Source organism: Peromyscus eremicus, chromosome 7 (genome assembly GCF_949786415.1).
Source record: "Peromyscus eremicus chromosome 7, PerEre_H2_v1, whole genome shotgun sequence".
Lineage (NCBI taxonomy): Eukaryota > Metazoa > Chordata > Mammalia > Rodentia > Cricetidae > Peromyscus > Peromyscus eremicus.
The window spans coordinates 97,682,392-97,696,671 of NC_081422.1; the positions used below are offsets into that span (position 1 = coordinate 97,682,392).

At 47.1% G+C, this 14,280-nt stretch overlaps 1 protein-coding gene across 1 annotated transcript in view; it reads right to left on the reverse strand.

Moving 5' to 3' along the window:
• Positions 1–1,868: 1,868 nt before the first annotated feature.
• Bfsp2 (beaded filament structural protein 2) overlaps positions 1,869–14,280 on the reverse strand; it is a 55,556-nt gene continuing 43,144 nt past the window's right edge. The window contains exons 5-7 of the mRNA XM_059267086.1: positions 9,561–9,692; positions 4,073–4,293; positions 1,869–2,025 (exon numbers count right to left, since the gene is read on the reverse strand). Of these exons, the coding sequence (XP_059123069.1) occupies positions 2,022–2,025; positions 4,073–4,293; positions 9,561–9,692 (357 nt within the window). The 3' untranslated portion in view covers positions 1,869–2,021. The remainder of the gene's footprint in view (positions 2,026–4,072; positions 4,294–9,560; positions 9,693–14,280) is intronic.

A 14,280-nucleotide genomic window follows, 5' to 3' on the forward strand; every position in this document is an offset into this window, starting at 1 on the left:
CAGCGTCCAGGGGCCAGCAGGGCCTTTTCATACCTGCTAATGAAGCCTCATTAGAAGCAGCAGGCGTCTGTGCTGGGAACTGGAAGCAGCAGTCAGTCATGGCTCTCCCTGCCAAAAGGTGATTAACTAACTGACTTGTAGCACCTGCTCTCTGAGCTTGCGGGGCAGAAGTGTCTGAAGTGTGCAGCCCCACGCAGTGTGCTTCTGGGAGAGAGCTGTGCACATCGACTCTCCCCGCCTTCCAGCGGCTGGGCTGGCTTCCAGATTCTGCGGGGGGGGGGGGGGGGGGATGCATGGGGTCCTCACCTTCCAGGCCTCAGGCTGTGTTGAGGTTGGGAACTGAGATCTTGGCTTAGAGGCAATAATTAATGATAATAAGGAAGAAAAGCAACCTACCACAGTACCTGCGGCATCCAACATAGTTGGGATAGCTGCACGGTCTTCCTGAGTGGCTTGTACCCAGGTGGTTCAATTAGGAGCAGTCCATAGCGTGCAGCTAAAGGGCAAGTGGATGATCTGCTGAAATGGAGCGTAAGCGGCATCTTGCCTGTTTCTATACTTTAGACAATGAACTGAATTATGCAAAGAAACTGTGCAAAGTCTAAGTAAGTGGCTGGTCTTCCGGGAGACTCATGAACTCAATTTCTTTGGTCCTGCAGGCTAGCAGGGAAATCTATCTGATACAATTCCCACAGGACAGCTTGCTTCTTTTTGAAGGTTTGGTGTTTTTTTTGGGGGCGTGGGGTGGGGTGAGGGTTGTTTGTTTTTAAATAAAGATAAACAGTTTGTCTTTTTGGAACTTTACATACCAAGGTCTTCAAATGATCCTACACTGGATGTATCCCTCTTTTGGGGTGAGCAGCTCACAGTGACAAAGGGGACAAAGATTCAGCTTCTAGTTCTTGGTCTAATTCGGTGTAGCAGGTAGGTGACGGAAACAGAAGTGTTGAAGTTTGTGGTGGTGTGGTATGGCGGTGTGTGGTTTCAGAAGCACCGAGAGCCCGAGGTAGGACACAGGTGGTGGTTTCGGTTTTAATCTGAAGGCAGGAGAGTCTTGGCTGCGTAGGAAGCAGATGCATGAACTATATTTGGCTGGCCCAAGCCTTGAGGGGGCTGGTGTGAGGATCCTGAGAAGAAATTTTGAGGCTGCCACTGGGTAAGCAACCACAACCTAATTAGTCTCTCATGGGCTGAAACTGACGGAGAGGTGCTGTGCCATGGGCAAACGAGATGTGTGTGTGTGTGTATAAATATGCATGCGGGTCATTCACGAGGTCGGAATGCCGTGTGATGCCTGTAATTATGGTGTGTTCAATAAAGCAACAGGCTAACCCCTGTTCTGGCAAAAGTGTGTGTGTGTGTGTGTGTGTGTGTGTGTGTGTGTGTGTGTGTGTGTGTGTATGTGTGTATGTGTACATTTTTGTTTCACCTAGGTACCTGTCAAGAGCAGAACTTTTGAGTGAACAGCGCTTGTGTGCTGATAAACCCTGAGGCAATGGTGAGGCAGGTGTTATCACTCCAGGTTCCTTCTAGAAATATCTAAGACTGGCTCCCTAATACGGGGAAAGTAGTGTAGTGACAGAGTAGATAATCAGCATGCATGGGCCCCGGGTTCCATCCTGTGAACCAACAATACACACACATATACACGCACACACACACGCACACGCACACACGCACACATGCACATGTACACGCACAAAATACCAATGAAAGCCCCAAGGGGCCCCTGAGATATGCAGATAGAACGATGTTGTCTGCATCAACAGTAAGTTAAACACAAAATGGCCGACTAGGAGCTGCACACAAAGCATTTATTTGGAGAGGCCTAGGTTGTTCAAACTACAGACTACCTAAATGAGAGCAGAAGGGCCCTCTCCACTCCCAGGAAGCTTTCCAGCTCCGGCTGAGTCAACCAGGGGATCCAGCAACGACGGAAGTTCCACAAGCATCGTCGCTGGTGGGCTGCTGAAGAAGGTAGGTGTCTTTGTGGAAGAAGGAAGTTATTTTTGTTTTTCCCATCAGCTGAAAAGGAACAGAGGTGAGTCAGAAGGAAGAGAGACGGAACACCGGGAAAGACACCACGGCAGGACGGTGGGAAAGGAAGCTGTGCACGAGAAAGAATTTGGCTTTTGGAATAAGACAGGGCCAAGGTTCGAATCCTCATTTTGTGTTTTGATGGATTTTGGGCAAATGACTTTTCCGGAACTCTGGGACATGTGTTCCTGTCAGTAACTGGGGATTTGTGGAATTCTGGTGGGCACAGGAAGGAATGGAGGCAGCCAGGGATTAGGGCTGGACTCTGCAGAAGAGCCACTCAGCGGGTGCTTATGTTCTTGAACTACATCCCACCTCCCTCACTCCTCCATGTTTATTTAAAATGACTTTGTGTATTTACTCAGATGTGCATAGGAATCTGAAAGGTTTAGTTTTGTTAGGAACATCTGGCTTTCACATTCCACAGAAAGCAATTGGACAAAAAGACAGTTGGGGGAGAGAGATGATGTTTTCCACTTAAAAGGAGGGGCTGGAAGGTTTGCAGGTGGCTGTCTGGTCATTCTTTCCCCAAATGGGCTGCTATGCTCTCTGGGAGAGGGCCCAGAAGCCTGGGCTCAGGACCCAGAGTTGCTTCAACCTCTGTGTGTGACCATGGACAAATCCCTCCCATTTGGGCCTTCCCATTCACTCTTGAGATGGACTCTGTGACCCCTAAGTTGGCTTTGTACTCTATTTTTATTTATTAGTATTTGCATGGCATACATACATACACACACACACACACACACACACACACACACACACACACACACACACGGGTGAATGCCATAGCACATGTATAGAAACGAGAGGACATTTTCATGGAGTCAGTTCTCTCCTACCTTTATGTAGATTCTGGGGGTTCAGCTCAGACTGTCAGGCTTGTGTAAGAAATGCCTTTACCTGCTGACCCATCTCACCAGCTCCCCTAACTTGTCTCATAGCGTTGCTTTAAAAAATCATTGGTTGATTGATTGTGTACAGGTATTTTGTGTGCATATATGTCTGTATATCATATGCATTCTTGGTGTCCATTAAGGCCAGAAGAGAGTGTCCCACCTCCTGGGCCTGGAGTTATAGATGTTGTGAGCCACCTTGTAGATTCTGGGAATTGAACCCAAGTCCCCTGGAAGAACAGCCAGTGCTCTTAACTACTGAGCCATCTCTCCAGTTCTTATTGTCCAATTCCCAATTCAATGTGCCATAGAGGAGATCTTGGAGGGAGGTATGAAGATAGAGAAAATGAAGAAAAATAAAGATTTGGATTTCTGGCAAGTCTCTCCAATGATACTAAGCCTCGAGACTGATGTGTATGTTTCTGAATGTGCCTATTGATTAGAGAGGATACACATATGCTCACAAGGTCATGTGTGTGTGTGTGTGTGTGTGTGTGTGTATGTGTGTGTGTGTGTGTGTGTGTGTATGTGTGTATGATTTGGGCAGACATGGCTGGCCAACCCCATTGTCATTGCCGACACCCGGCTTGCCTCCTTTGCAGAGTCCAAATGAAACAGTTTCCTCAGCATCCCTTGTAGGCAGGTAAGCCAGTTAGATAAAAGAAAGTCAACAAGAAGCCTCCTCCAAATGTTTGAGAGTTGGGCTAGAGAGACCACTTGGCAGTAAAGAGCACCGGCTGCTCTTCCAGAGGACCTGGGTTCAATTCCCAGCACCTGTGTGGCAGCTCACAACTGTCTTAACTCCAGTCCCCTTTTCTTATCTCCATGGGTGCTGCACACAGGTGGTGCATAGACTCGCTTGCAGGCAGACTACCCATACACATAAAATAATCATAAATAAAAATCTCAATTAAAAAAAAGTTTAAGTGTCACTCAAGAAAAAGGCTTTTTGACCCTCCCTCTTCCCTCCTTCTGGTCTTGAGTGAAATGTGACATGTGGGGTCATCATGAAGAGTTTTATGCAATGCTGGGGGTTAAACCCAGGGCTTTGTGTTTTCTCGGCCAGCTCTGGACCCTCCCAGTTCCACCCTGTCCTCCATGTGCATTCTTCCTGTAGATAAGGCAGAACTGAGACATACTTGCTCTCCTCTCTGTCCAGCAGGGCATGGTAGGATGCCACATCCTTCTGTAGCTGGCTCTTGCATGCCAGCAGGTGTGCCCGCTCCTGCTGTTGCTGCTCCGTCTCCGAGCGGATCTCTGCCAGCTCTGCCTCCAGCCTGCCCACCACAGCACCCAGGTTCTGCAGCTCCATGTCATGCCAATGCTTAGCATCATGCAAGGTGTTTTCTAGGCCTCGTTTCTACAAAAGAGTAAAGATCATCGGTCTGGGCCCTCTAGGTAAGACATGTATGACTGACTTGCTCTGCCCATTTTTTTCTGGAACAATGATGTTGTCAACTCTGGAGAATGATAGAGATCAGTCTTACTGGCTCTAGGGAAGAATAAGAAGGTAGAGCTCTGCCTCATCGACTCTTCGGATGGGCAGGAGGGGATGACCAGGAGGGAGCCGAAATGGCTGTCTCTGACCCTTACCTCTTAGCATTTTCCTGTGGTGTTTAGTAATGCATCCTTGCCAGGCCTTGTCCCTCTGATCCTTGGTGGGTTCCCACTGCCCCATCAGGAGCTAGAGATCCTCGAGCAGGGATTCTGGGTCTGCATGGCTGAGGACCTCGCTCAGGTTGCTAGCAGTTCTTTCAGATCATGACGCCTGCACTGGTACCTCCAGGGCAGCCCTCTCCCTCAGCTATGGGCCTGCTATTGAACTTCTTACTAGAAATACATACTGATGACTCCAAATCAGAGCCAGTGGCTTCCTTTTGAACCCTTGGACTCTCCTCTTCGGTGTGTCAGCTGGAGAGACTGGGGGAAGATGTGTCCTGGACTTTCAGTCATCACTGCCACTTATGGATTCTGAGTCCTGCCTCTTACATCTCCCGTGAAGTTTTCACATTTGCGGTCACCTTTATTCTCCCAACACCACGGCCTGAGATTGGACATTTGTCACCCGATGTCAGCTCAGTGGCCTCTTTGCTCATCACCCTGATTTTAGTTTCTACCCTTCCTACATTGCCCACAGCTCCTGAGGTGCCTTGGCCAAAGTGCACTTCTGGCCTCCTATCTCTTCTACTTAAACCTCACAACAGTGGCTCCCGAGGAGCCCTGGTACGGTTCCCATGGCTGATTCTGTGTCTTCCCATTCACCTCCTACTCTACACTGTGTCAACATTTCTAGTCATGGAAGCTTACTGGGTTCATATTGTTTCTCTTTTCTTTTTCCTCCCTCCTCCCTCCTCCCTCCTCCCTCCCTCCCTCCTTTCCTTCCTTCCTACCTTTCTTTCTCTCTCTCTTTTCTTTTCTTTCTTTCTTTCTTTCTTTCTTTCTTTCTTTCTTTCTTTCTTTCTTTCCTTCCTTCCTTCCTTCCTTCCTTCCTTCCTTCCTTCCTTCCTTCCTTCCTTCTTTCTTTCTTTCTTTCTTTCTTTCTTTCTTTCTTTCTTTCTTTCTTTCTTTCTTTTTGAAACAGGGTCTCACTATATAGCACTGGCTGTCCTGGAACTTACTCTGTAGACCAGGCTGACCTTAAACTCATAGAGATCCTGCCTGCCTCTGCTTCCCAAGTGCTGGGATTGGGCACAGGTGCCACCATGCCTGGCGATGTAACACATAAAAATGAATCTCTTTTCCTAGGTTGGATTCACTCAAATCTTGATGAATTAACTTACTGTACCCCTAGAGGGGATGTTTTGTAAAACAGACTTCTGACTACTGTAGCTGAAGTGAAAGATTCTTGTTTGTGGGGCTGTTAAGCAAAGGTCATCATATTAGCTAAAGCATGTGCGCTCATGTGTGTGTGGGTACACATGTCTGTGTGGGTGCACATATGTGTATGTGTATGGAATCAGAGGACAACCTCAGACGTTATTTTTCAGGCACTGTTCACATTTCTCTTTGAGGCAGGGTTTCTCTCTGGCCTAGAACGCAACAAGTAGTCTGGACCTGTCCTCCCCCGTGCTGTGATTACAGGGGCACATCACCATGCCTGCAGGCTCTGGAGATGGAATTCAGGGCAAGCGCTTGACTGACTGAACAATCTCCTTGGCCTCTGGATCTTCTTAGGTCCCCAGGACATGTGAAACCTTAGTCAGATGCCCAGCCTAGTGCCTTTTAGGAAGCAGTGCGAGATCACTATGTATAGACCAGCCTCTGGCCCCGGTTGCTAGTTCACTGGTGGGGTCTGTGGCGAACATGCAGGAATGGCCTAGACTTTGAGAATCATTTGCCCCCACCTCCTTGGGTTTTCTCCCTTTTGTTTTATATAGGAGTTAGACTTTTGTCTTGAACAGACTTCTAAACCTGTGTCCTCTTTGTGAGCTGTTGACACTAGATCTGTGACATTTGTGATTTAGAGAAGCACTTCCCAGGGACATGCTTGGACTGTCTACAGTTTTTGCCCCACATTCTAGATGAGCTCCCCATGTGGTCTAAGGGTTTTCCTTGCTGACTTGGATATTGTCCCAGGGGTGCACTCATGAGACCCCCTTATCAGAGGTCCTGTGGACCTTCTTTTCCACCCTTTGAGTCCATGTCTCGCATCTTCACCTAAGCTCCTGACGTTCATTCTTCATCCCCTGCCCCGACAGGGTCTCAACACGTAGTCCTGGCTGTCCTGGAACTCACTGTGTAGGCCAAGCTGACCTCAAAATCACAGAGATCTACCTGCCTCCCAAGTGCAGGGTTTAAAGGCATTCGCCACTAAGTAGGGCCAAGCTCCTGACATCCTAGAAGGAGATGCTTGGTTCTTCAGAGATGTTTGAGCCTGAGCATCTATGGCCAACTCCTGTTGCAGCTTCTGTAGCCCTAGAGACATGGACAGCACCAGTAATACTCTGAGACCACAGAGGCTCTTGATTCCTCTGGGTCTCTGAAGACTGGAAGGGACTTTCTTGAATTGCAAACTCCCCCAGAAGCAAGATAATAATTATTTTTGACAAATTCTGGGCTTGGATTCTACTAAATATAGAGTTCAGTAGGCCTAATGGTGCCTGGCTTCCAATCCAAACAGTGCCCTAGTGGCAAAGGGAGCCGAAAGTCTGGCCAACAAAGTTGCCTGGCTTACCAGAGCGATGGCACTGTGTACGCATGGGTTATTTTGACTCAGAATAGCTGGATGAACTAGCCCTCCCCCATCCCCAGTCAGTGTTCTTCATCTTGGCTGTAAGGCACAGTAATGGGAATGTTGATCTACTGGAACACACAGGGAACAGAGCTAGCTCATCTTGAGTCATGAGCATAGGTGGAATGCCATTACTCTGAAGTCTTCTGGTTGGCGTCTGAGTTCTTTTCCATTTCTCATTTCCCAACAGTTAGGAGCCTGGGGTTGAAGTGCGGTGACCAGGTGGCTGATGATGCCCACTGGGGGTTCCTGAGTCTGAGGTTCTGGTTTTGCATGATAAATGATAATAGATGCCCTTTGTTGGCTGCTTGCCTGAGTCAGGAATGGTGTAAAAGGCTTGACATACATTATCTAATTAGTCGTCCCAGTGACTTTCTGAGGTCAGCTCTATTCTGATCTTAGGACAGATCACATTTCCAAAGGCAGCTGCAACAATTATCACCATCCCACATGGTCCTTCTCAAGGTGACCTTGCTAAGAGTGGGGCTCCTTGGATCTTGGCACTCTTGTGGTTGCTTTGACCAATAGAGTAAGATATCTGTGATATTTAGAAACTCTAAAGGTAAGAGGTCAGGGGGCTGGTGGGTTGATGCTCACTCTTTAAGAGAAGCAAGCTTCCACATGAGAAGTCTAGCTGCAGTAATAACACCACCATAATACAAGGAAATCCAAGCTAGCTCTGTGGAGAGGTTTCAGAGTAGGACACAGATTCACAATTGAGGCATCTCCTGTGTGAGTTGAAGAAGCCTCTAGTGGGTGCCCCAACCCCAGCAGACATTAGGAGGGATAGGGAAGAGCTGTCCCTGCCGACCTCTGCCTAAATCACAGGACGATGGAGCACATGATGGACACATTCTGTTGTCTTAAGCCATCAAGACAGCAGGTCAACAGGGTGACTAAAATAGATCCTTACTAGACAAATGAGAAAATACAAGTTCAGAGGGTCATGTGACTAGTGAAGAGAGGAGCCCGGGGTTCAAGATCACAGTCTGAGAAACACGCCTCAATTTCACAGGAAGAGCAGAGGCAGATGTAGACTTCATGGCGTGTGGGGTTCTTCTAGACTCTGCCCCAACTGTGCCTTTCTCTATACCTGCCAAAAAGAGAAGCGTACTGACTCCCATAGTGGGGCTGGTCTCCCCACTTGTCACTCCCTCACACGCTGAGCCTTGTGATTCTTAAGATGAGTTCAATTCCTCTACAGAAGTCACTGATTCTCTGGGAGTAGAGGCCATGTCTAATTAGTCTTATGTCCCCAAAGCTCTTGGTATAGCTCCTGGATCACGGTGAGTTCTTGTGAGTGATATAGACTTAAAAGCATGCCGACACACACATATGTTCTAACAATGTTTTGTAGTTAGAACAATGAAGGAGATGTCATGATACCCTAATAGAGCTCAGTCCCACCCAGAAGGTGAAGCTTAATTCAGTCATCTTAGGAGCTGTATTGGGTTGGGTCCAAGATGTCTGCGGATATCTAAATCTATAGATGTAAATATCTTACAGAAAATGACATCATATGTGCATATAACCTACACAATCCTCCTGCATATTTTCTTAAATCTCCATGAAGTATCTCTAGATGACGTTTACGTTGTACAATGCGCAGCCATATAGATGATGACTAGGCTGTTGTTTAGGGAACATGGGTAAGAAATAAAGGCTGCACAAGTGCGGGACAGGTGCGATGTTTTTCCTGGATATTTCCAGTCCAAGGTTGATTGAATCCACAGATGGAGAAACCATGGATACAGAGGGCTGACTGTAATTACTTTAATTACTAATAATTAGTAGTTGCAAGGCACCTGCTTGCAAACCACAGCGAGTCTGAGCTTACTAGTTTGAGGTTGAGGCAAGGATCCTCAGGATTACTCTCAGGAAAAGGGGGACTGATTGAGGTAATGAGGCAGGGCAGGGAGAGTGCTAAGCAAGAAAATGGCCTCTCGGAAAACTGGCTACTGCCTGAGTCTATGGAGAGCGAGCTCTGGGCAGCTGTTTCCACTTTGAAGCTAGTAGGCTGGGCTTTCAAAGCCATCAGTCTGTCACTGTCTGGGGCAGGGGCATGGCCCAACTTCTTGGATCGGGAATCTTCTGTTTGACTGATGGCAATTCTTTGAAGAAGCAGGGCAGCCGAGAAGGGACAGCTGCAAGTGTTAGCGGCCAACATTCCCAGCAGTGGCAGGTAAGGGATATTTCTACAGGCCCTGCTGTGTCCACGACACTTGTTAGGTGTGAGTCAGTATCTGACGATCCTCAGAGGTCAGAAGACACTTCAGGCGCCAAAACCACATCCTGTGAGAAGGAAGCCCTGTTGCAAACTGCGACCTGTGAGACTTCAAACTGACAGTTGAGAGTTAAACACACAAACCGCCAAGGCCTTTTTTTGGCACACTCACCAGAGCCCGTAAAGATTCCATCTCAGCCTGGAGACTCTGGACCTGGCATGAAGTGTCGTGTAACTCTACACTGAGGGCAGCGGCCAGCTTTTCCTCTTGGGTCTGGGACACATGGACCACTTCTGTCTGTTGCTGTGGAGAGTCAGGACTCAGGATGAGCAGGGATGAGTTAAAAACCTGAACCCACCCTTCTTCCTCAGTCCCTTCTAAACTGACTCTCTACCAGACTGAAAAACATTCACCTTTTTATAAACCTGCTAACCAGTTCATATACAAAAAGTTGTTTTGAACCTTTGATGCCTACAACCAGAATAACATTCAAAAGATTTACTAAAGACTTGGCAAAGACTGTAGCTCAGTGGCAAAGTACTTGCTTAGCATGCATATGACCCTGGGTTCAGTCTCTGCTTGCTCTCTCTCTTTCTCTCTCTCAGCAGCAGTAGGAGATACCCTTTCCCCTCTATGTTCTAATCATACAGTTTTCCTGTTTCCAGTTTCTTATGGCTCCTTTCAGGAATACTTCATGCACTGATTAATGGCATGGAGAGCGTCTGAGATCTGTGAAGGTATTTTTGCTGTTATGTGAGCATTGCAGAAATGTGCTTGCACAAGGGATATGCCATGGTTCATGTGGGTGTGCACGGGTCGGGGCTCAGGTGGTGGTCAGAGGACGCTCTATAGGAGCCAGTTTTCCTTCCACCATGTGGGTTCCAGGGACTAAACTCAGGTCATCAGGCTTGGTGGCAAGTGCCTTCACCTGCTGGGCCAGCTCTCTGGCCCCTGGCCCCTTTTCACCGTACAAATCAGTGCATCTGCAATTGTGAATACAAGGGGGAGGGCTGTGTTCTGAACTTTTTGGCTAGAGTGAGATGGGTGGGTTCTGATTCCTCCCATTGCATTCAGGGGAGCAGGTCCTCTGCTAGTAGATGATAAAATGAGGTCGTCCTCTTTTTTTTTTTCCCCAGTGCTTTCTGATGTGTTGTCTCTGAGCCAATGCTGTAGGCAGAGAGGTCGAGGAAGCCTCTATTTTCTCTGCTAAGTTCCTAGCTTCCTGAAAGTACCATTTGGAGCCACATATGAATATTTACAGAAGCATGCACAGAATCCTCCGTTCTAATTGTCCACTTAAGAAGCCCCCATCAAGATGCTCCTATCAGTAGCAGGAACACTAATCTCTGGGAGACAGTTCTCACCCTATATCATGTGAGCTCTGGGGATTGAACTTGGAGGGGTCAAGTTTGGCAGAAACACCACCTGCTGAGCCATCCCTCTAGCTTTTATAGATAACCGGGACTGTAGCTCAAAGGGAAGGAAGACACTTGCCTAGAATGTGCAGTCTTGGGTTTGATCTCAGTACCACAAAAAAGTAATAACTACCAACAAACGAGTTTGTGAAATCCACTGTGTGTTGAATACAACAACTACTACTGCTATTACTATGAGTAATTAATATGCATTAGGCTCTTATTCTGTGCCATGAATAACTCTAAGTCCATTATCTCATCGACTCTTTACAACCTTGAGAAATCACATGCCATTATTATCCTCAGTTGACACAAGGAAATGGAGGCACAGAGACGGAGTGATTTACTTATGGTCACATGGCCTGTGAGAGTCAGAGGCAGCTGTACCCCCACGGCATGCTTTCAGCCCTGTTAACACAGCTGTCTCTGCCAGCCTGCTGACCTAAGACCTTTGACACTGGAGACGGCCTCCCTTAGATTTCCTTGGATCACCTCATTTTAATACATTCATGGACTTCAGCATCACCTGGGAATCTGAAAATGGAGCCTGTGATGCAGGAGACCCCAGATGGAGCTTGGGTGTCTGCATTGCCCACTCCAGGGATGCCCGGTCCATGGAATCAGAGCTCTAGATGGCTAAAGGAACTGATAAAACATCCTCGCTCAGCTTACACAGAAGATGACCGAAACATTAGTAAAACGAGAGCCAAGTAATAGTAGTCCATTCTATTACCCATTGCCTGCCTGCCTGCCTGGCAGCTGAGTCTCACAGCCTGCCTTTCTACTGAAAGGTACGATTACCAAGCATTGCAGAGGTTAGAAAGATCTGCCAGCACTAGCCAGAGGCTTTCTTCCGGTTGAAAGTTGGAAGAGAAACAAAGAATTTCGTTTGATCACTATGTATTCCAGAATCATTTACTCCTGTAACCCTGCCCTTCAAATCATTAGCACATGAGATGCTCACAGCTAATTGCTTTAACTCCTAAAAATATTACACGCTCTTCTCCAGCGACTCCTTAGGATTCTGCTTTCTGGCAACTGTAATATTTCTGTGTTTCCATTTCAACCCCATGCCTGCATTTTTCTCCTTATGGACTCAACAGTAGTCTTGTGATCCCAGACCTTGAGGAGGTAGGATTCAGTGTATTTGTTTAGGGTATGTGATACGTTTCAAATATATTGGTACCTAGGTTTTGAAATCTTGGCTTCATTTCTGGGTCAGCAGAGCATGCTGACATTTTGAAATGTGATGGAGATTTTCACACTCAAAAATTATAATCATGTGCCTTAAGAGATGGCTCAGTGGTTAAGAGCATTTGCTGCTCTTGCAGAGGATCCAGGCTTGGTTTCCAGTACCCACACAGGAGCTAATGACCATCTGTAACTCCAAGGGGATCTGATGCCCTCTTCTGATCCTGAGGGCATTGGGAATGCAAGTGGTACACATACATACATGCAGGTAAAATACCCATCTACATAAAGTAAAATATAAATATCTTTTTAAAAATATAGCTGGGGGTGGTGGTATATACCTTTAATCCCAGCACTTGTGAGGTAAGAGGCCATTCTGATCTATACAGCGAGTTCCAGGCCAGTCAGAGCTACATAGTGAGACCGTGTCTTAAAAGACACACACACACACACACACACACACACACACACACACACACACACACACAATCATGCAATCATGGCTGGGGAGATAGCTCAGTCAACAAAGTGATTGTTACATAAGCATGATGTTGAGATCCTCAATATCCATGTAAAATACTGGGTACTCTAACCCCAAGCTGGGTGGGATGTGCAGACAAGAGGACCCCTGGAGCTCACTGGCCGCACAGCCTAGCCAATCAGTGAGAGAACCCATCCCCAAAGAATGGTGGAAGCAATTGAGGATGATACCAACATCAACCGCTGGGCTCCCCACGTGCACCCACACTTGCACATATACCCACACCCACACTTTGTAATCATAATCAAGTGCTTAGGAGTTTAACTATTGGGGAACAAATGAGAGGAGAATGGGAAAAAGATAGCGCTAAACCAGACCTTTTTTTTTTTTTCTGATCACCATTGGCAGTCTCACAAGCAGCATTAGCTCTGACTCAAAACTGAAGGAAATACTACTTTGTGGGGTAAGGACAGAGTGGACTCTTAGTGGGAGAGAGTAGCAAGTGGGCAGTGCCGCTCCCTGATCTCAGAAATAGCAGGTGTTCTGGTAGATCATGCATCCAGGCTGAGCTAGCTCTCGGGAGCTCAGGGTGTGTTTGCCTTTCTCCAAGCAGTTGCTGTGGGTCTGAGAGAGTCGTGGGAGCACTCGGCTTTGAACTAGATGGGAACAACAGTCTTGCAAGAGTATGGGGCCAGCATTCTTTTAAGATTTCACAAGAACATGCTGATTTTGTTGTGTTCTTTGTCCTGGAGAAAGGGAAGCAATGGTTCCTGGGGTCACAAGGGCATCTGATCTAGAAGAAGAGGGTACAGCATCTTGCTTTAGAACAGTGGTTCTCAACCTGTGAGTCATGACCCCCGGGGGTTGAACAAGCCTTTCATAGGAGTTTCCTGAGACCATCGGAAAATGTAGATATTTACATTGTGATTCATAAAAGTAGCAAAATTACAGTTATAAAGTAGAAACAAAAATAATTTTATGGCTGGGGGTCACCATGACATGAAGAACTGTGTTAAAGGGTCACAGTGTTGGGAAGGTTGAGGACCACTGTTCTGACAGAAGTCTAGGATATCTTTAACCCCAGCATAGACTCCCCATCTCATAGCCTATAAGATGTCCCTTGCTCATTCTTTTTGTTTTGTTTTGTTTTGTTTTTTTTAAGACAGGGTTTCTCTGTGTAAACAGCACAGACTGTCTGGAACTCACTCTGTAGACCAGGCTGGCCTCAAACTCATTGAGATCCACCTGCCTCTGCCTCCTGAGCGCTGGGATTAAAGGAGTGTGCCATCACTGCCTTGTGTCCCTCGCTCATTCTTAAGAAACTGAATCAGTCTCCCATCTACATGATCTGTCTGTCCATCTGAGCCTAGCAGTAAAGTGTTAATCCTGGGTGTGGTGCCTCACGTCTATAATCCCAGCGCTTGGGGACAGAGGCAGGAGGAACAAGAGTTCAATGTCATCCTCATCGCCATAGACTGTCAAAGGCCAGCCTGGTCTGCAGGGAACCCTGTTTCAAAACAAAAACAGAAAAGAACCAACAGAGTCTTGATTCTGCAGTCAGAGTATGGCTCTGCCACATGCATGGTCTTAGGTATTACCTCTCCATTCTGTGCCCCAGTTTATTCAGTAATGGATGAAAATCAGAACTCCTATCTGAATGGATTGAGAGCTTATCTGTCAAATGCTTGGAGGGGTCTCTGTCACCTGGTAGTTCTTAGGAAATGATCTGTTCCGGGGCTTTGCTGGCAAGTCTCATCCTGTCGTGTGGAATGGTGGCCTGTCTACTCCTGCTTCCCACCCAGCC